This window comes from Oncorhynchus tshawytscha, linkage group LG03, assembly GCF_018296145.1.
Source record: "Oncorhynchus tshawytscha isolate Ot180627B linkage group LG03, Otsh_v2.0, whole genome shotgun sequence".
NCBI classification, from domain to species: domain Eukaryota; kingdom Metazoa; phylum Chordata; class Actinopteri; order Salmoniformes; family Salmonidae; genus Oncorhynchus; species Oncorhynchus tshawytscha.
Genome location: NC_056431.1, coordinates 45,242,990 through 45,264,812, shown reverse-complemented (window position 1 = coordinate 45,264,812; position 21,823 = coordinate 45,242,990). Strand labels below are relative to the sequence as shown.

The following is a 21,823-nucleotide window of genomic DNA, read 5'->3' as shown; positions in this document are numbered from 1 at the left end:
TCCATAAGGATCAACGCCTGGATGCATACTGTAACATTACTCAACTACGGTGGTTAGTTTATGGCGGCTGACTGAATCACCAGCATCGGGAGGTTCTGAGGCGGTGACATCACTCTGGCTGGCTGATTTTGGGGGTCGTAGGTCAACTCCACAGCTCGGGCCCAGTGCTGCTGACTGACTCCCTCAGCAGACCCAGTCCCTTTTTATAAGAGCTCAGCTCCAGTCCTGGCAGCACTACACTTTTTTTTGCGCATATGGAAATACTTTCTCTCTTCCACCATGCTCCGCTGTGTGTTCACTCTTCCACCCTGCTCCGCTGTGTGTGCACTCTTCCACCCTGCTCCGCTGTGTGTTCACTCTTCCACCATGCTCCGCTGTGTGTTCACTCTTCCACCCTGCTCCGCTGTGTGTTCACTCTTCCACCCTGCTCCGCTGTGTGTTCACTCTTCCACCCTGCTCCGCTGTGTGTTCACTCTTCCACCCTGCTCCGCACTTTCTTCCACCATGCTCCGCTGTGTGTTCACTCTTCCACCCTGCTGTGTGTTCCTTATGCTGTGTGTTCACTCTTCCACCCTGCTCCGCTGTGTGTTCACTCTTATGCTGTGTGTTCACTCTTCCACCCTGCTCCGCTGTGTGTTCACTCTTCCACCCTGCTCTGCTGTGTGTTCACTCTTCCACCTTGCTCCGCTGTGTGTTCACTCTTACGCTGTGTGTTCACTCTTCCAGCCTGCTCCGCTGTGTGTTCTCTCTTCCAGCCTGCTCCGCTGTGTGTTCTCTCTTCCAGCCTGCTCCGCTGTGTGTTCTCTCTTCCAGCCTGCTCCGCTGTGTGTTCTCTCTTCCAGCCTGCTCTGCTGTGTGTTCTCTCTTCCAGCCTGCTCCGCTGTGTGTTCTCTCTTCCAGCCTGCTCCGCTGTGTGTTCTCTCTTCCAGCCTGCTCTGCTGTGTGTTCTCTCTTCCAGCCTGCTCCGCTGTGTGTTCACTCTTCCACCCTGCTCCGCTGTGTGTTCACTCTTACGCTGTGTGTTCACTCTTCCAGCCTGCTCCGCTGTGTGTTCTCTCTTCCAGCCTGCTTCGCTGTGTGTTCTCTCTTCCAGCCTGCTCCGCTGTGTGTTCTCTCTTCCAGCCTGCTCCGCTGTGTGTTCTCTCTTCCAGCCTGCTCCGCTGTGTGTTCTCTTCCAGCCTTCCACTGTGTGTTCTCTCTTCCAGCCTGCTCCGCTGTGTGTTCTCTCTTCCAGCCTGCTCTGCTGTGTGTTCTCTCTTCCAGCCTGCTCCGCTGTGTGTTCTCTCTTCCAGCCTGCTCTGCTGTGTGTTCTCTCTTCCACCCGGCTCCGCTGTGTGTTCTCTCTTCCAGCCTGCTCCGCTGTGTGTTCTCTCTTCCAGCCTGCTCTGCTGTGTGTTCACTCTTCCACCCTGCTCTGCTGTGTGTTCACTCTTCCACCCTGCTCCGCTGTGTGTTCACTCTTACGCTGTGTGTTCACTCTTCCAGCCTGCTCCGCTGTGTGTTCTCTCTTCCAGCCTGCCTGTTCTCTCTTCCAGCCTGCTCCGCTGTGTGTTCTCTCTTCCAGCCTGCTCCGCTGTGTGTTCTCTCTTCCAGCCTGCTCCAGCCTGCTCTGCTGTGTTCTCTCTTCCAGCCTGCTCTGCTGTGTGTTCTCTCTTCCAGCCTGCTCTGCTGTGTGTTCTCTCTTCTCTCTTCCAGCCTGCTCCGCTGTGTGTTCTCTCTTCCAGCCTGCTCTGCTGTGTGTTCTCTCTTCCACCCGGCTCCGCTGTGTGTTCTCTCTTCCAGCCTGCTCCGCTGTGTGTTCTCTCTTCCAGCCTGCTCCGCTGTGTGTTCTCTCTTCCAGCCTGCTCCGCTGTGTGTTCTCTCTTCCACCCGGCTCCGCTGTGTGTTCTCTCTTCCACCCGGCTCCGCTGTGTGTTCTCTCTTACGGTTGTAAGATGTTTTTTTTTCTCCTCCATGTCTCTTTTTAACTATCACAAAGAAACACTTTTTAAGGCTTTCGTAAATATAGGATTTATGGACGATGATGCTATCGTTGTAAAATATATACACATACCAGTTTGAATGTTTCCTCGTATTGTCTTACCCCAGTGTGTGACAAGATGAAATGTGCAATGAGGGAGAGGATAGGAGTTGTTTTCAGTAACGCTTTCTTCAAGAAATAAATCAGAAAACTAAGCAGGAGCTGCCTTCTGGTGACCTGACTAAATATTGGAAGTTAACTTGGGGCGGTGGATCGGAACGTTTGATTCACAGTTGGGCATTTTGTTTTTCGACTGTAAGAAACACAGGCACCCTCGACCTGCACACACTGTCATCGTCCTCTTTTCAAAAAGTCAGCTCAATTGATGTTGTTTTGTGTGATGCTACGGCTTAGTTTTTTTTAAATGAAGAGCACGTCCCTCTGTATTTGTAGTTGACCCTTGCTCTCTAATCAAACTGTTGCTATTCCTTAGCAACTTCCACTCCAGCGCTACATAGACAGTGATGGTCTCACCGAGTTTCATCCCCCTCTGTGTGTCTGTCTGCAGAATAACAAGGTGCGGCGCTTTGCCTTTGAGCTGAAGATGCAGGACAAGAGCACGTACCTGCTGGCTGCCGACAGCGAGGGAGAGATGGAGGACTGGATCAGCACTCTCAACAAGATCCTCCACAGCAGCTTCGAGATCGCCATGCAGGAGAAGCGGAATGGGGACATCCACGATGGTGTGTTTGTGTGCTGTGTCTGTGTGCGTGCATGCTCACGTGGGTTCATGGGATGGGAGACATTAATGAGACACATAGACGGGCATTAGATTTCCTTGTGAATTCTGTTTAAAACACCATCCACCAACAAAACCCCTAGTACAAGGATACTGTGCTTCTCATAGTGCCAGTAAAAGAAAGAAAACATCCCAGGGTTCACTGCAGTACACTTATCCGCCTGTCGGGGAAAGGAATGTGTAAATAAGGTGTACTTAGGCCTGTTCTACAGTCTGTAGTTTACAGTATGCCACAGAGAAGAGGATGTCATTGGCCTGCACCCTTTAATCACACTCCCATGTAAATAACCCTGTTTTAGCGTACTACATTTTTACATTTGCGTCCTTAAGCAGACGCTCTTATCCAGAGGGAATTACAGGAGCAATTAGGGTTAAGTGCATCGCTCAAGGGCACATCGGCAGATTTCACCTAGTCAGCTCGGGGTTTCGAACCAGCAACCCTTTGGTTACTTGCCCAACCTCTTAACCGCTAGGCTACCTGTCGCTCACATTGATGGCTTAAGCACCACATTAATTGAGTGTTGGCTCAAAGTAGTTTAACAACGCCTAGGAGGTAGTTCCGAGGGGACAGTGGTATAAATACATAGACTAGATCCTGTACAGCATTAGCATTCTTGTATGTCTATGTGGCACACAATACCAGTCAATCTGAACTCGGTGTTTACGCCCACACACCTCCCAGACGCCTCCTCCTCCTGGTCTGTGGTGGTGCTATAGCTAGAGGGCCACCCAGGTTTTTAATACTCCCCTCCTGTCTGATCCCAGGCCTGAGCCAGGAGGAAAGAGCCATGTCTGCACAAAGAGCCCCGCTAATCTCAGTAACCCCTCAGCTTTTATTAATCACGCTCTCCTAGGGGGGAAACAACCCTGGTACCTCCAGGGGCTCTAGGATCTGATCTGAGGCCTGCTCTGTTCTCAGGGCAGTCTAAGTCACTGTTTACTCTACTTAAGTGTTGGTAGCGTGCGATTTAAGGAAGAGGTGTGGTTAATGGAGTTGTAACATATGAAATAGTGGATTTGTTGAACCATGTGATGGCTCTGTTTCCAGTGAGTGCTCTGCTCTCTTTTCTGTTGCAGATGATGAGCTGGGAAAGGCAGATGGTTCGTTGGGGAGTATGGACAGCTTTCAGGTAGGTCCTGTCTTTTCACTAATGCCCTGCCTCAAGCATAAGGGCCCTACAGGGCCTGTTCACATGAGACATAATGTAGTTGCACCATGAAATCACTTCACCATGGGAGGTAGGGAGCAGCCAGTCAGGCCTCTCAGAGGAGTGTAGCTGCCTCTACAAAAATATATTTATTTAGCTTTAACTCTGCTTGTGTTTAGATAAGCACCTTGTTTAAAAAATATATATATATATTCTCTATCTATGGTTAGACATACACAGACAGATGACAGCTCCCGCTGTTTGAAAAGTGGCCAAAAAAAAGGAGTGGAACCAAAATCGAATAAGTTCCTATAGAGAAAAGCTACAGTATGAGATTTCCATGGCCATTTGCTGAAGTACTCAGTGCTTGTGCAGACTTCAACGGCTGGGGTTTCCAGGAACAGCCTGGGCTCTGAGGTGGACATCTGACTGTCTCCTAGGAGCACATGTCCATGTGTCAGCCCTGAAGAACAGTCTGCCTTTCTCAAATGATAAAAGCAGTTCAATTTGAAAACCTTTTGCTTAAGGAGGTTTCAATTTCTTGTCCTCAGAGTGCAAGAGATATTGAATCGAAAATGAGGAACGAGACCAGATTGAAACTGTTCACCTTGGACCCTGACACACAGGTTAGTAACTATCAAGTTTCCCAAAAGGTATTTCACAATCCCTCCCAGCTCCAAATGTTGATTCAAAATCCCTTTTTTGTATCTTTAGAAACTTGACTTCTCAGGGATTGAGCCTGATATTAAGCAGTTTGAAGAGAAGTTTGGAAAGCGCATTTTGGTGAACTGCAATGACCTGGCCTTCAACCTGCAAAGCTGTGTAGCGGAGAATGAGGAGGGACCAACAACAAACGTAAGCCAGATGTCCTATTCAGAGTCCTCAATGAGTCAGTGCTCAATTTGTACAGTCAGTGTGTTATCATCGTAGTGTATAGTATCTGCTCTGGAGAATGGACTAGAGAGCGCAAGAGAGGGGTGGAGGGATCACATCTCTAGCCTATGTCATCACTGCTGTTTGTCTTTGTCAAGAGGGAGCACTGGGTTGGCATAGTAACCAGCCGAGAGCCACGGTAATGAAGGAAGGCGCTGTCTAATGGAGGGCAGTTTCCTGCTGTCACACACAGCAGGCTGTCCAGTGCCAAGAGAACATGTCAACCTGTTCAGAGAAACACAGACCTGACAGATACAGACCTGACAGATACAGAGATAAACCAGAGGGATACAGACCTGACCGATACAGACCTGACCGATACAGACCTGACCGATACAGACCTGACAGATACAGACCTGACAGATACAGACCTGACAGATACAGAGATAAACCAGAGGGATACAGACCTGACCGATACAGAGATAGACCTGACCGATACAGACCAGACAGATATACAGACTTGACAGGTACACAGGTACAGACCTCACAGATACATAAGTACAGACCGGACAGATACAGACCAGACAGATACACAGGTACAGACCTGACAGATACACAGATACAGATACAGATACACAGATACAGACCAGACAGATACACAGGTACAGACCTGACGGGTACAGACCTGACAGATACACAGATACAGACCTGACAGATACACAGATACAGACCAGACAGATACAGGTACAGACCTGGCAGGTACAGACCTGACAGATGCACAGATACAGACCTGACAGATGCACAGATACAGACCTGACAGATGCACAGATACAGACCTGACAGATGCACAGATACAGACCTGACAGATGCACAGATACAGACCTGACAGATGCACAGATACAGACCTGACAGGTACAGACCTGACAGATACACAGGTACAGACCTGACAGGTACACAGACACAGATACAGACCAGACAGAAACAGACACAGATACAGACCTGACGGACACAGACACAGATACAGACCTGACGGACACACAGATACAGACCTGACGGACACACAGATACAGACCTGACGGACACACAGACCTGACGGACACACAGACCTGACGGACACACAGGTACAGACCTGGCGGACACACAGGTACAGACCTGGCGGACACACAGGTACAGACCTGGCGGACACACAGGTACAGACCTGGCGGATACACAGGTACAGACCTGGCGGACACACAGGTACAGACCTGGCGGACACACAGGTACAGACCTGGCGGACACACAGGTACAGACCTGGCGGACACAGGTACAGGTACAGACCAGACCTGGCGGACACACAGGTACAGACCTGGCGGACACACAGATACAGACCTGGACGGACACACAGGTACAGACCTGGCGGACACACAGGTACAGACCTGGCGGACACACAGGTACAGACCTGGCGGACACACAGGTACAGACCTGGCGGACACACAGGTACAGACCTGGCGGACACACAGGTACAGACCTGACGGATACACAGGTACAGACCTGACGGATACACAGGTACAGACCTGACGGATACAGAAACTTGGCATAATGACACTGTCAGTCCCTTGTCCAACCTTCTGGCTCACTATGTCATCAGTGCTCATCTATAAATGGCGTAGACTAGACTGGAGGTTCATTCTCAGACTCTGTTTAAACTTTTGCTTCATTTTGCAGGTGGAGCCATTCTACGTGACCTTGTCGCTGTTTGACATCCAGAACAGCAGGAAGATCTCGTCGGACTTCTACGTGGACCTGAATCACCCGTCCGTCAGACAGCTAGTGCCCAACCCCAGCAGCCCGTACATGAACGGGGGAGGGGATGCTCTGCCGGGGGCGCAGAGGGGGGTCCACGGCCTGCCTGAGGGGGCCATGCAGTACCCCAGACAGGTGAAGAGATATTAGAGACACTAATCTATATACAATCTTTTGAGCTATTAATCTCTCAATATGACGATGTGGTTTTCGAGGTTCACTCATATCTGTCATGACTTGGTTTTCTGTCTCCACAGGGAGTGTTCTCTGTAACGTGTCCACACCCAGATATCTTTCTGGTGGCTCGCATTGAGAAGGTCCTGCAGGGGGGAATCACCCACTGTGCTGAGCCCTACATGAAAAGCTCAGACTCCACCAAGGTACGCTCTGTACCAGGCCTCAGCATCACAAACGCAACAGTCAATTCCCCCACACTCAGCAGATTTCATTTGATTATTCCATACATAACAAATGAGAGAATCATCCATGTCATAAGTGCTGGCTGGTTACAACAACACTCCACAAGCATTGGTTTTGGCTATACAAATCTGGTTACATGCTGTTAAAGGGGGTACAACGAGCAGTAATGGGATCCTAGAGAGAGAATCTGAAATGCATTAGGGACCATTTTCAAGGTGCGTGTGTTTGTGCACGCTTGCGTATGTGTTTGTGTACGCTTGCGTATGTGTTTGTGTGTCCGTGCCTGTTTGTGGAGATTGGCCGGCCTCAGAGCTATGAGATATGCTGGAGTGCTGACCATCACCTCTGTCTGTGTTGTCAGACCAGCGTGGTTTCACTTACACACGGTTCCTCTTTCCCACCAGGTGGCACAGAAGGTCCTGAAAAATGCCAAATTGGCCTGCAGCCGTTTGGGCCAGTACAGGATGCCTTTTGGATGGGCCGCCAGGTAATTATTCGGTTACTAACCTGAACTGATGTTTATAGTAAGAGATTATTGACAGACGTTTTACCTTTTGGAATATATTTTCATCAGTAGAGAAATTTGACAATATGTAAGCAACGTCTACTGAATAAGGCATCGCTTTGAAAGGATAGAGTACAAAATGTCTAGATTAAATGAAAAAGACTTGTAAAATGTAAAAAAAAAAACATTGCGTTTATTCCCAGGCACAGTAAAGGGTAGGGAGTTTCATATGTCTGTTTTTCCCTTTTTGGCACTGGTGAATGTATCACTCTTCAATGAATTGTGGAAAAGCTCAGTACCCATGGTGTCTGGAAAGAGAATAAAGGTGTCACAGGATACCAGACCAGGGGGAAAAACCCTGACAGGAACATCAGCAGATCTTTGTCCAGAGACCTACTGGAAACAGACCTGGGTTTTAATGATTCTCATCTCTCCTTCCCTGCAGGACTCTGTTCAAAGATGCATCGGGGACGCTGGACAAAAGTGCTCGTTTCTCCGCCATCTACAGACAGGACAGCAACAAGCTGTCCAACGACGACATGTTCAAACTGCTGGCTGACTTCAGAAAGTTAGTAACTCTCCTGTCTGCAGTTAATGGAATTGAAAATGTAGTTAATTGTTGAAGTACTATATCTTGCAGAAATGTTGAATTTGGATTATTCTTGCTTATTCCGAATGATTACAGTGTTCTAACAGTGGGTATTTCTTAAGCTGAATCCCATATAGTGGTTTGGTGGCTAAAGAGACTAGATGGTCAGAGATTCTCTTTCACAATGAAAGCCTGTACCCCAGATGTTTTCCCACCTTCACAAATATGTGGTTTCTCCTCTTTGGTTCTGTCTGTTCACAGGGTAGTTTCCAGGTGGCTTGCCTGTTTTCCATCAGGTCCTCCTAGGTAGATGATAACAAAGGCATTAACCGCTGCTTATTTTTGCTTCTCCTCCCTAGGCCAGAGAAGATGGCCAAGCTCCCTGTCATCTTAGGAAACCTCGACGTTACCATTGACAATGTTGCCCCTGACTTGACAAGTAAGCCCTCCAAACTCAGCTCACACTGGGAACATGAAAGATGAAAACTGTTTCTCTTCACGTCAGATTGGTCTGATTGTCTATCGGCTGTTTATTTGATGTCTGTTCTGTGTCTGCATGTACGTAGGTTGTGTTACCTCATCCTACATTCCTGTGAAGACTTTTGAGAGCAGTGAGAAGACGAACATCTTCTTTGAAGTGGAGGAGTTTGTTCCCTGCATAGCCAAGTGCTCCCAGCCGTTCACCATCTACAACAATCACCTCTATGTCTACCCCAGGCACCTGAAGTACGACAGCCAAAAATCCTTCACAAAGGTATAGTCACAAACATTGACCCTACATTTCTGTTTGATCAAATGATGTATACTGTACATTTACGTGGATTTCAAATCATGAACCGTATTTTGACGCATTCTGTACACTGATGTGGTAAACTCCACTATTTGCTATTGCATTTCATATGACTGCATAGTAGTGGTAAGGTACTTGTAACTTGTCCAACTTTCTCTAACTGAGAGAGAAACTTTGCTCTAGACAGTTACAGCAGAAATGTGTTCCCGCCAGCATCTTCAAGTAGGTCAGCTTTGTTCTGTCTGTCTCCTCTCTCTCCCTTCAGGCTAGAAACATAGCTGTCTGCATCGAGTTCAAGGACTCGGATGAGGAGGAGGCTGTTTCGCTCAAGGTAAGCTCCTAGTCATGTGACTCCTTCTGGCAGAGTTCCTGAAGCCACAGTGGCATTTGGTAGCAGAAGAACTGCATACTACTTAGGGGAGTGAACATGCTGTTGTTATTACCCACAGTGCATCTATGGTCGACCAGGAGGACCCCTGTTTACCAAAAATGCATTTGCTGCAGTATTACATCACCAGCACAGCCCGGAGTTTTATGATGAGGTACGTTGTTATAACAAGCCAACATGGCCATCTTTATACAGAGCGCTCCAGTCATGATTAGTGAGCAGACGAAGCAGTGGCAGCATGTAATGCTTGCTAACTCATAAGGTGTATATTTTTGTTCCTGTCCCTCAGTTTAAGATGGAGCTTCCCACCCAGCTCAATGAGAAGCACCATCTGCTGTTCACCTTCTTCCACGTCAGCTGTGACAGCAACAGCAAGGCCAGCACCAAGAAGAGAGACGTGGTGGAGACACAAGGTATTTTATTTTTTATTTCACCTTTTATTTAACCGGGTAGGCCAGTTGAGAACAAGTTCTCATTTACAACTGTGGCCTGGCCAAGATAAAGCAAAGCAGTGTGACCAAAAACAACAACACAGAGTTACACATAAACAAACGTACAGTCAATAACACAAAAGAAGAGAAACATTTAAAAATCTATGTGCAAATGTAGAAGAGGAGGTAAGGCAAAAAATAGGCCATGGAGGCGAAATAATTACAATTTAGCATTAACACTGAAGTGATGTGCAGATGATGATGTACAAGTAGAGATACTGGGGTGCAAAAGAGCAAGAGGATAAGTAACAATATAGGGATGAGGTAGTTGGGTGTGCTATTTACAGATTGGCTGTGTACAGGTACAGTGATTGGTAAGCTGCTCTGACAGCTGATGCTTAAAGTTAGAGAGGGAGATATAAGACTTCAGCTTCAGTAATTTTTGCAATTCGTTCCAGTCATTGGCAGCAGAGAACTGGAAGGAAGGGCGGCCAAAGGAGGTGTTGGCTTTGGGGGTGACCAGTGAAATATACCTGCTGGAGCGTGTGCTACGGGTGGGTGTTGCTATGGTGACCAGTGAGCTGCGATAAGGCGGGGCTTTACCTAGCATAGACTTATAGATGACCTGGAGCCAGTGGGTTTGGCGATGAGTATGTAGCGAGGGCCAGTCAACGAGAGCATACAGGTCGCAGTGGTGGCTGGTATATGGGGGTTTGGTGACAAAACGGATGGCACTGTGATAGACTACATCCAGTTTGCAGGTAGACACCAGACCCAGGATTAGGGTTGAAAAATTCTGTGAATTTTCAATAAATTCCCTTTTTTTCTTCAGAAATCCTGGTTGGAGCATTCCAGATTTCCTACTTAATCCCTCCTGATTTCAGGCAATCCTCCAACCGGGACTGACATTTTTCAACCTTACCTAGGATACAGCCCTCAAGGCCTAGATCCAGTGTTAAGCCATGCAGATTCATTGTATCCACCCTATTTCTTTCCATTGCCCTCGCCAGTATAACGATTTGTGTCTGTGCTAGTTTCCATTCTTCCCTATTCTCCCAGTGCTGAGTCACTGTTGGGCGTGACCATAGAGATCCTAGTAAATGAATTAGTATTATAATTCCTAATTCTATGGGTATGACACTGTCTGTGAGCAGACTGACAGTCCTGTCTCTTGTCCTTGTCTCTCCCCAGTGGGTTACGCCTGGCTGCCTCTGCTGAAGGATGGCAGGGTGATCATGAATGAGAGTCACGTCCCCGTGGCTGCCAACCTGCCCGCTGGCTACCTCAGCTGTCAGGAGGGTGTCAGCAAGGTAGCGCTCCCTTCACTCCCACTGACACACACACTGTGGCTTCCTTCTCCCTTTCCATGACTCCTTTCCTTTTTATTTTATTTTATTGAACTAGGCAAGTCAGTTAAGAACCAATTCTTATTTACAATGACGACCTAGGAACAGTGGGTTAACAGCCTTGTTCCAGGGCAGATTTTTACCTTGTCAGCTCGGGGATTTGATCTAGCAACCTTTCGGTTTACTGGCCCTACGCTCTAACCACTTGGCTACCTGCCGCCCCGTCCTTCATCACCACAAGACTGAAAGAACATAATGGGTTTAAAGCAATCGGATTTAAACCTATCCAGCCGTTTTAGATCAGTAAAATCGAACCTATTTTGGCCGTGAAAGAAAGTAGAGCCGTGAGCCACAGACTTAACCTTTGTGTGGTAGTGCCCTGCCTGTAAATTAGAGTTGGCACTGTGGGGATTACTTGTTGTCTGCCTCAAGGTTGTGTGAGATGTAATTATCCAATCAAGGAAGGTGAAAGCGTACAACAGTGTGACCAAACAATATTAAGCTAATTGCATGAGAATATATGGCTGAATTACTTACTGATGTGAGTTTCAACTTAATGTTGAGCTTTAGATCTGTTCTCAGCGTTTTTTGGATCAACTTACGGTAAACTTAAATGCCTTTCATTTTGTATCCGTTTCTGCAACTACCTCCCCCTAACAAGCAACGTTTTCAGTATGTCCTACCCTCTTGTGGCATTGCGACAGTGACCCCTATCACGGAGTGCCGTTTGAAATACATCACCAATACATGTTGCGTGATCCAGTACATAACCAATGATAACCACTGTCGTTGTTTTTCTGATTAAAATATGTCCTATGTCTCACGCAGCAGCATCCTGAAATCAAATGGGTGGATGGAGGGAAGCCTTTGTTCAAGGTGTCCACTCACCTCGTCTCCACGGTGTACACTCAGGTTGGTATCGTTTCACAGATAAGCCCAGGGACACAACTGACCCAGGATTCTTAAAGGCTTGTTCTCCACGGTCTTTTCTAGAAATCTTGTGTTCTGACATCTCTCCCTTTTTTCTTTCCTCTGTAGGATCAACATTTGCACAATTTCTTTGCCCACTGTCAGAGCACAGAGTCTGCAGCCCAGGTGGCAGCAGGAGAGCTGGTCAAGTATCTGAAGGTAAAGCAGCAACCGTGGCACCTCTGGGTCTGACAGAAATGGCACTTGTCACATCTCTCTCCCCAACACCTGTCACCCATCACTCTGATTTCCTCAGGATGTTTAGAAATATGTGCTTGTTTCCTCAGGCCGGGGTGGGACAATGCTAACATGACCCTAGGGTCTAATCCACGGGCGCTCTCTCCATTGTCCCCCTGTGGACATCGACATTTTCAGATGCATCTCTGGGGTGCTCATGTAAACACACTAGTCCACAGTACGCAAACAATGGCAAGAGGGTCACACAAGATCAGGATTTAGCAGAGAGCATTTCACTGGCAAGTTGCCAAATGATTTGGCTGGCTTTGGCTGTGTTAGCAGCCCCTACAAATGTAGGCTCTTAATTTGATCACCTTGTTGCAGGGGAACTTTGTGTATTTGGGGTTTAAAAAGGCATATTTTTTTATTTCCACTTTGAAATTTTATACTTGATCTTCTGTTATAAAAAAATGTATCAACTCCTACAAAAATCCATGAATTATAATCCACATATTTTACATTTCCTGTTGCCACAGGATTATTTTCCTGCTGTAGCAAACTGGATCAAATTAAGATCCTAAATAGCCAGTGATGCACCAGTGCCCCGCTCTGCCTCATTCCAGGATAGACGTGTTTGTGTGTGTGATTAACACATGCTTATTCTCAGGTGTGTCCTGTTATTCTGTGCGATTTCCGTTTCCTCTTATGCAAGCTTGTGTTTTTTTTTTTTTCCGCCTCTTTTGGATGTGGGATGGAACTTTCACCCCCTCATAGACTCCCGAGACTGATTAGAGCCAGGATGGGAGGGAATGTTTACAGTACGCCACCAAGCATTTACATTGAAGCTTATTCTTGTTCTCATGTAGCCTTGTTTTATCTCCCCCTCAGAATAGTTTTATCGATTTAAGTAAATTCTGATCATGCAGTTAACCCTGTCTAGACGTTTGATGTGCTTGTGGATGATATTCTGCAGGTTCAGCATTTTGGCTGGGAGGGGAGCACAGAAAAACACAATGCCTTGAGCATCTTATTTACTGCATTCTCTCTTCCCCCCCCCACCCCCACCCACCTCAGAGTCTTCATGCTATGGAAAGTCACGTGATGGTTAAGTTCCTGCCCACCACTCTCAACCAGCTGTTCCGGGTGTTGACAAGTGCCACCCATGAGGAGGTGGCCGTCAACGTCACCAGGTCAGTAGTCTGGCTCCCAAATGGCACCCTATTCCCTAGTGCAATACATCTAGTGCAATACATTTGACTAGGGCCCATAGGGAAGCTATATGGGGAATAGGCTGCCATTATGGACATAGCCATAGTGAGTACTGACTATGAGTATTGAGACATAAACCACAAACATGTTATTATTGCACAAGTCTTACACATGCTTTTTTGCCCTGTTCAGAGTCATGATTCACATTGTTGCCCAGTGCCACGAAGAGGGGTTGGAGCACTACCTACGATCATATGTCAAGGTAATCGTCATACTGGTCCATTTATCATATGGCACATTTTCTTATGCTGTGTTTCTAGAAAAGCTTTTTTTTTATATGTTTGTCTCTTTCCTGGTTCAGTATGTGTTTAAGACCGAGCCGTACACAGCCACTACCACGAGAACAGTACATGAGGAGCTGGCCAAAGCCATGACTGCAATTCTAAAGCCTTCCACAGACTTCCTCACCAGCAACAAGTTGCTCAAGGTAATAGATAGCACAGCATCCGTGTGGAAAAGGAGTCTATGGACATTTGCATCAGGTTTCATGTTGGCATTGATTTGTATTTGTTTCCATATTTCTGTTTCGTAGTACTCCTGGTATTTCTTTGAAGCCTTAGTAAAGTCCATGGCCCAGTACTTGATTGAGAGCAGTAAAGTCAAGGTAAGTCTGATGTGACACTTTACTAAGCCAACTAAGTCTTAATTTTTCTTTTTATAGAAATGTCAGCTTATCGGTGATAGCTCCTAACATGCACAGCCATGTGGGCTGCTACATTCCTCCCACAGAATAAAGCACAGCCATAACTAACCACCGCCTCAATGCTACCCACAGCAATCTCTCCTAACCAACCATAGCCCTGAGTTTCCTCTCTGGCATGGCCGTGTATAATCAGGAAGCTGCTGTAGGAACCATTAGGAGTGTGCCACACTAAACAGAGGAAACAGGGACACTCCATTAAGGATTCCCCCCTCTGCTGTGGTTTTGTGGTGGTTCACTGGGATGGCCTCTCTCTGGGAATAGCTGTGGTGTGATCAAAAACACAACAGCGAGTTGTTGTTGTCTCTCCTCAAGCACCACATTGGAAATTAGCATTGTATATGAATTTCATGTGTTAGCCTCTACTGTAATATTAACCAAAAAGGTAATTCAATCAAATAAAAATGTACAGTAACACCACGGAGAGTAACAGCACGGACAGTAACACCATGGACAGTAACACCACTCTCAATAACAGCTCTGGCAGTAACAGCTTGTCTCTGTTTCTCAGCTGTCCAGGAACCAGCGTTTCTCGGCCGGCTTCCACCACACGGTGGAGACCCTGGTCAACATGATGATGCCCCACATCACCCAGAAGTACAAGGACAACCTGGACGCAGCCCGGAATGCCAACCACAGCCTGGCTGTCTTCATCAAGGTCAGCTGGCGCTGTCTGATTGGCTAGTCTAGCACCGTTGGTCCTCCTTATAGCCGGTTAGGGATAATAACAATGTATTGGTGTTCATTAGAGGTTGATGATATCCACTGTTCTGTACTATACTGAACTGTATGTGGGAATGTCCTTTCCTTCCTGTGTCCACAGCGGTGTTTCACCCTGATGGATAGAGGCTTTGTCTTCAAGCAGATCAACAACTACATCAACTGTTTTGTGCCCGGAGACCCCAAGGTAGTTATCATGATTAAATAATTATCATTACAAATGATAGTCCACCACTAGACCTTTTTGTTTCTTACACTAATGTGCTCTTATTTTCAGACTCTGTTTGAGTTCAAGTTTGAGTTCCTGCGTGTCATATGCAACCACGAGCACTACATTCCCTTGAATCTGCCCATGCCCTTTGGAAAAGGGAGGATACAGAGATTTCAAGGTGAGCACATTTCCATCGTTTGGGCAAAATAAAAGCGACTGTATGCAGGTATACCAGGGTCATATGAGGTACATCTATTGAACTAGAAGCACAAGGCTTTTGTAATATGAAGTTTTGAGGGCTGTCTGCCAAAGGCTCTTGTCCATTTTTACATAGAGCGTTTCAGCAGATAGTGGATTCAATCGTTTCCCCAGCAGCATCTCGTCGAACTCAAGCACAGTACCCGTACTGTCCAAGTTCTGTCAGCCAAATGTCATAAAGACACGTTACAGTATATTCTGTACTGTTCTCTTTGTGTTCTTGCTACCTCTGTTTTGGAATAGAGCTTATTTGTTTGTTTCCACTTTGCTCCTCTTCTCTCTTTTGCCAATTAGCTTTACTTTCTCCCAACATGGAGTCATACAGTAATCCTGTAGGTAGGTTCAAGGTGTGCTGTCTGCTTGTCCTGTCCGAAAAAAAATACTTTGACCCCCCTTTTTTTTTAATTATGGCCACATAGGCAAAATAATCCCCTTGAACAACTCAATTGAGTCATTCATTCAACAGCGTCATTACATACATTTGGCGTGGATGTGGAATGATTCATTTGTCTCTCCCGTGTCTAATACTAAATTATCATTTTTATGCTTTATCTCAATCTATATGAACTGTAATTGGCTGTAATGAGTGAGTTAGAAAAGGTATGGGTGTGTGTACGTTTTAATTCTTTGGACTACAAAGCGTTATTTTTTCTGTGTCAAGGGTTTGGATTGTGCGACGATAGCCATAGGTTTGTACTTGAGGGCAAACCATTTTTTTCCTTTTTTTTTAATCTTCAATTGAATTTCAATTGAACATTTCGGAGGTGTTTACATTTTTAAATGTGCATGTAAACCAATTACAGCTCATATTGAGGCTAACAGTGGATGTGAAGTTTTAGTACCATCATTTCAGTGCACCTTCTGTGTGTCACTTGTGATTTGATTTGACTTGTGCCTCATGCTCTGTGACGCTCTCAGTTTATTTGCCGGTCTGTTACCCATAACAACCACCCTGCTTGCTAACTGTATCTGTTTACTCACTGCCTGGTCCCCGACTCCTTTAGACTCATAATTACCAGACAAATTGCCGATCTGTGTAGCTAAACAGAATGTAAGCTCGTGAGCCTTTCAGGATGGTTGTACGAGGTTGTGACTCCTGTCTGGTTGTCTATTTTGACTGATAATCTATGTTATATACATTGTATTGCAATACTTTAGAAAGTCATTATTTACAACCACTCTTCTTTGATTTTAGTTGTGGGTGTATTTTTTTAAATTATTGTATCTAATCGATAATCATAAGTGATCATGAAATTGTAATCATTGTAACCAATATGTGTTATCCTATCCTTACACAAATAGATTATCAGCATGTATTGGGGTTGTTGGTTTGTTTGAATACTTTATCTTGTTGGAAAAGTTTCTCAGCGTTGGAAATGGTTTTGTGGCCTGATTACAATCTTCATTAGAGTTCAAGTGCAGTTGAACTTCATTCGAATGGCGCCAGTCTATTTAAAGGCAAAGGTCGGTTCAGTGCTACACTGGTGGTATTGTTTACATCGGGGCAGATAGTTTAGGTTCAGGACTTCCTCCTAAAGTCTGTCTCTTGTCTGTCCTCCTTCCAGACCTCCAGTTGGACTACTCGCTGACAGACGACTTCTGTAAGAACCACTTCCTGGTTGGGCTGCTGCTGCGGGAGGTGGGCGGGGCCCTGCAGGAGTTTCGAGAGATCCGTCAGATATCCATCCACGTGCTCAAGAACCTGATGGTCAAGCACACCTTTGACGAACGCTACACCTCCAAGGTAAGCAGACTAATTCTCCCTGCCTCTTTCCTCTAGTCGTTTCGAAAGTCATCATAAGGAACAATGAAGTTTAATCAGAGCTTTATCTCTATTTCAGAGCCAGCAGGCTAGGTTGGCAACTCTCTACCTGCCCCTATTCGGTCTGCTCCAGGAGAACGTCAACAGGCTCAATGTGAAGGAAGTCTCCCCATTCATCATCAACCAGTCCAACAATGTAAGGCTGACATCTAGTGGCTGGCTACCACCACAACTCAAAGGCCCTACCTGTAAATGTTTGACTTTACTAATGGTCCATTTTCCTTTCAGAATGGAAGAGATGACCCACTCCTGGGCAACTCCATGATGATGACGCCTCCACGCTCCAGTACTTTGTTAGACAACAGTTTGCACAAGGATGTGTTTGGGGTTATCTCTGGCACAGGTGAGATTCAGTCTGCTTTTGGCAGGCAACGATATGACACTCGACTCATGTTGTCCCATAGTGATTGAGCGACATGCGGGCCACGAGTTTAACTGTGCTGTTGTCTTTGTGTTCCCCAGCCTCCCCCCACGCGTCCTCCACCCCCAACATTAACTCTGTCCGCCACGCTGACTCCCGGGGCTCCCTCATCAGCACTGACTCTGGCAACAGTCTTCATGAGAAGAGCAACTCTCTGGACAAGGTACAACTCCATGGAGACATAGTACAGCCACTGTCATGGACCGTTACTTAAAGTTGACCATTTCTGCTTTCACTTATTGAGGGTGCAGCCTATGCCTGTTGTATGTGTCAAATCAAATCAAATTTATTTATATAGCCCTTCGTACATCAGCTGATATCTCAAAGTGCTGTACAGTGTCCTACTGGCACATGACCTCCATCAGGATATCAGATCCCTGCAGTGGTGTTTGTCCATTTGGGCTAGAAATAAATCCGTACGGGTCAATATGAGTTTAGCAGCTATTCAATGAATGAGATTTAGGCCACGCATTTAGTTGAGGATGTTTCATGCGTCATTTTCTGTATTTCTCACTGACACATAAGAGGTGCGCCCATTACAGTGGCAAGACAAAGTATGTGAACCTTTTGGAAATACCTGGATTTCTGCATAAATTGGTCATAACATTTGATCTGCTCTTAATCTAGGTCACAACAATAGACGAACACAGTCTGCTTAAACTAATAACACACACAATTATACGTTTTCATGTCTTTATTGAACACACCATGTAAATATTCAGTGTAGGGTGAAAAAGTATGTGAGGCCTTGGATGTAATAACTGGTTGACCCTCCTTTGGCAGCAATAACCTCAACCAAACATTTCCTGTAGTTGCAGATCAGACCTGCACAACGGTCAGGAGGAATTTTGGACCATTCCTCTTTACAAAACTGTTTCAGTTCAGCAATATTCTTGGGATGTCTGGTGTGAACTGTTCTCTTGAGGTCAGGCCAAAGCATCTCAATCGGATTGAGGTCAGGACTCTGACTGGGCCACTCCAGAAGGTGTATTTTCTTCTGTTGAAGCCATTCTTCTGTTGTTGATTTACTTCTGTGTTTTGTTTTCCTGTTGCATCACCCAACTTCTGTTGAGCTTCAATTGGTGGACAGATAGCCTAACATTATCCTGCAAAATGTCTTGATGAACTTGGGTATTCATTTTTCCATTTGATAGCAAGCTGTGCAGGCCGTGAGGCAGCAAAGCAGCCCCAAACCATGATGCTCCCTCCACCATACTTTACAGTTGGGACGAGGTTTTGATGTCAGTGTGCTGTGCCTTTAATTCTCCACACATAGTGGTGTGTGTGTTCCTTCCAAACAACTCAACAGTAGTTTCATCTGTCCACAGAATATTTTGTCAGTAGCGCTGTGGAACATCTAGGTGCACTTCTGCAAATTCCAGACGTGTAGCAATGTTTTTTTTGGGCAGCAGTAGCTGCATCCGTGGGATCCTCCTATGAACACCATTCTTGTTTAGTGTTTTATGTATCGTAGACTCATCAACAGAGATGTTAGCATGTTCCAGAGATTTCTGTAAGTCTTTAGCTGACACTAGGATTCTTCTTAACCTCATTAAGTATTCTGCGCAGTGCTCTTGCAGTCATCTTTGCAGGAAGGCCACTCCTAGGGAGAATAGCAACAGTGCTGAACTTTCTCCATTTATAGACAATTTGTCTTACTGTGGACTGATGAACATTGAGGCTTTTAGAGATACTTTTGTATCCCTTTCCAGCTTTCTGCAAGTCAACAATTCTTAATCTTAGGTCTTCTGAGATCTCTTTTGTTTGAGGCATGGTTCACATCAGGCAATGCTTCTTGTGAATAGCAAACTTACATTTTGTGGGTCTTTTTTTATAGGGCAGGGCAGCTCTAACCAACAACTCCAATCTCGTCTCATTGATTGGGCTCCAGATCAGCTGATTCCTGACTCCAATTAGCTTTTGGAGAAGTCATTAGCCTAGGGGTTCACATACTTTTTCCAACCTAGACTGTGAATGTTTAAATGATGTATTCAATATAGACAAGAAAAATACAATAATTTGTGTGTTATTAGTTTTCCATTTTTGTCTATTGTTGTGACTTAAAATTGAATCTTATCTTCATCTATGCCCAATTTATGGAGTAGTTCCAAATGGTTCACATACTTTTTCTTGCCACTGTATACCTGTGACAGTTATGAGGTTATCCCCTATTAACTTGTCGTTGTACCATTGACTCCTCCACCCACCCACACACTCCTGCTGCTGGCAGAAGGAGAATATCAGGCGGAGACACTCTGCCAACGTGCTGCGCTTCTTTTCCGAGCCCGAGGACTCCGTGCTTCCCATTCGCTCCAAGCGCGCCACCGTGGACTTTTCCCTGCTCACTGTCCCCAGTGTCTCAGAGAATCATGTCCCGCATCACACCACCACTCCACTCCAAGTACAGAATACCAATAAACCTCCCCCACCCCCCACCCCTTCCTCCCAAGAGTGTCCCATCTGGGAGTGTGTGTGTGAGAGAGTGTGTGTGTGTTTTAGTCTTTGCCGAGTTCCTTTCTTTGCCAGGCGGATGATACACAGTTTCGTCTCTGGTGCCATGAAGCACAGCTACTGTGTGGCTTCATGGGTCTTTCTGTAGGAGTGATACACACAGCTGGAGCCTCTTAATTTTTGATCTCGCTCACATGTGCTGTGTGACTTTTCTATCTCCGTCTGTAAGAGTTCTGAGGACCAGTTTTTGTAGGATATTCCCTTTCTTTGTGTTATGTTTCTCTCCATTTTGTCCTCTGTTTTTTCTTTTTGAATGATACTCTGAGGAGGCAGTTAGCCAGAAGGGGAAAGAACAACATGAATGTGTAATATCTGCTTCATTTTTAGGCTGTGAATGATACCCATCTAGTATATTTCCAATTATAAGTCTGTCTTAATAAAGAATTAATGTAAATGATCGCCTACCCTCTTCAGTCAAGTTCCCAGACTTATTTGGGGCAGCTAAGTTTAGCCGCTAACTTTCTCTGTCAACACTCCTCCAAGACAAGACATAGCTGCAGTCTTTCCGTGAGGTCATCCTCAGTTAGGAGTTCTGGTCTAGACTAACTCACCGCTGGCAACGGAAGACGCTGTATTTTGCCAAACCCACGCTGTGGTTTAACTCCTGGTTCCTGCTCCCTGCTCTCTGTCCCGGCTTGGAGAATTCTAGTGATTAGGCCCTGCACGTAGAGCTGATCTGGCAGTCACACCCGCGTCTAGAGGCCAACAGGGCCTGAGTGACTGACTCCATTAGTGTAGTCATACTGCACTGTGAGTCATACTACATACTTATCAGCACATCATATCACATGAATACTAATGTATAGGATGTAGATGTACTGAAGGGCAATTTAGTATTACATAATAATGGCAATGATAAACTCTCTGTTTTACTGTTTGCTGATGAATATACATTCATCAGCGTTCAATATTTTTCAATTCGTTGTTTTTTTTTTACCCGTTTTGCCTTTTTAGAACATAGACGGATTGAGAAGAAGAAGTAGACAACAAGATGGCAAATATGTCAACAAAGACAGGAATATGACAATACTACACATCTCCCAATAGCGTTATGCAGTGAATAGAGCAGTCCGACAGGGCATAAGTAGAGTGTTGTGGTGTATTCCAGCCGATCTCTGACCAGCGCGTCTGTCCCTCAGAACCAGCCAGCCTCAGCCCTGGGCAGCAGCCTACTGCGCTGTGACAAACTGGACCAGGCTGAGATCAAGAGCCTGCTCATGTGCTTCCTGCATGTCCTCAAGAGCATGTCTGAGGGTAAGACCACACCTCTCTCTAGTGCAAGTACATGATTATATGTTTTTTTTGGTGGGGGGGGCAGGTTGGATATGCCTAGTGACCCGTGTTTAGTTTCCCCAAGACTTCATCCCACATGACCCTCTATCCTCTATTTAGTGCACTGCTTTTGACCCAGTGCCATCTGGGACGCAGCGCAGGTCACTCTCTAACTCCCTTCTATCCTTCGTTCAGATGCTCTGTTTACATACTGGAACAAGGCCTCGTCTGCTGAGCTCATGGACTTCTTCACGCTAGTAGAGTAAGAAGTGAACTCGGCTTGGCCGTGTTGTTGTAGTCCTGATGCTACTCTATACCATTTACCGTGCATATCGGGGGATGTTTAAGCGTCCTCTGTCCACATTGAGTAACGATGAGTCTCCCAACGTTTTTGTTTCCAGGGTGTGTCTCCATCAATTCCGATACATAGGAAAAAGATCCATCGCAAGGTAATGTTGCCAG

At 45.9% G+C, this 21,823-nt stretch overlaps 1 protein-coding gene across 12 annotated transcripts in view; it reads left to right on the top strand.

The window, feature by feature from the left end:
* Nucleotides 1-21,823, top strand: part of LOC112245964 (dedicator of cytokinesis protein 9) — a 119,099-nt gene that overhangs the window by 84,286 nt on the left and 12,990 nt on the right. For 7 of the 12 annotated variants that reach the window (XM_042317575.1, XM_042317625.1, XM_042317562.1 and 4 more), the window contains exons 8-37: nt 2,529-2,703; nt 3,837-3,889; nt 4,459-4,533; nt 4,622-4,762; nt 6,485-6,697; nt 6,820-6,942; nt 7,387-7,469; nt 7,933-8,055; nt 8,436-8,515; nt 8,643-8,830; nt 9,132-9,197; nt 9,316-9,408; nt 9,544-9,667; nt 10,877-10,995; nt 11,860-11,943; nt 12,070-12,159; nt 13,252-13,367; nt 13,579-13,648; nt 13,748-13,873; nt 13,979-14,050; nt 14,658-14,804; nt 14,970-15,053; nt 15,144-15,255; nt 16,901-17,079; nt 17,177-17,293; nt 17,386-17,500; nt 17,620-17,741; nt 21,229-21,343; nt 21,557-21,623; nt 21,763-21,810. In XM_042317575.1, coding sequence (XP_042173509.1) covers nt 2,529-2,703; nt 3,837-3,889; nt 4,459-4,533; nt 4,622-4,762; nt 6,485-6,697; nt 6,820-6,942; nt 7,387-7,469; nt 7,933-8,055; nt 8,436-8,515; nt 8,643-8,830; nt 9,132-9,197; nt 9,316-9,408; nt 9,544-9,667; nt 10,877-10,995; nt 11,860-11,943; nt 12,070-12,159; nt 13,252-13,367; nt 13,579-13,648; nt 13,748-13,873; nt 13,979-14,050; nt 14,658-14,804; nt 14,970-15,053; nt 15,144-15,255; nt 16,901-17,079; nt 17,177-17,293; nt 17,386-17,500; nt 17,620-17,741; nt 21,229-21,343; nt 21,557-21,623; nt 21,763-21,810 — 3,320 coding nt within the window. The remainder of the gene's footprint in view (nt 1-2,528; nt 2,704-3,836; nt 3,890-4,458; nt 4,534-4,621; nt 4,763-6,484; nt 6,698-6,819; nt 6,943-7,386; nt 7,470-7,932; nt 8,056-8,435; nt 8,516-8,642; nt 8,831-9,131; nt 9,198-9,315; nt 9,409-9,543; nt 9,668-10,876; nt 10,996-11,859; nt 11,944-12,069; nt 12,160-13,251; nt 13,368-13,578; nt 13,649-13,747; nt 13,874-13,978; nt 14,051-14,657; nt 14,805-14,969; nt 15,054-15,143; nt 15,256-16,900; nt 17,080-17,176; nt 17,294-17,385; nt 17,501-17,619; nt 17,742-21,228; nt 21,344-21,556; nt 21,624-21,762; nt 21,811-21,823) is intronic. The other 5 variants (XM_042317615.1, XM_042317601.1, XM_024414202.2 and 2 more) reach the window with 1 other exon arrangement.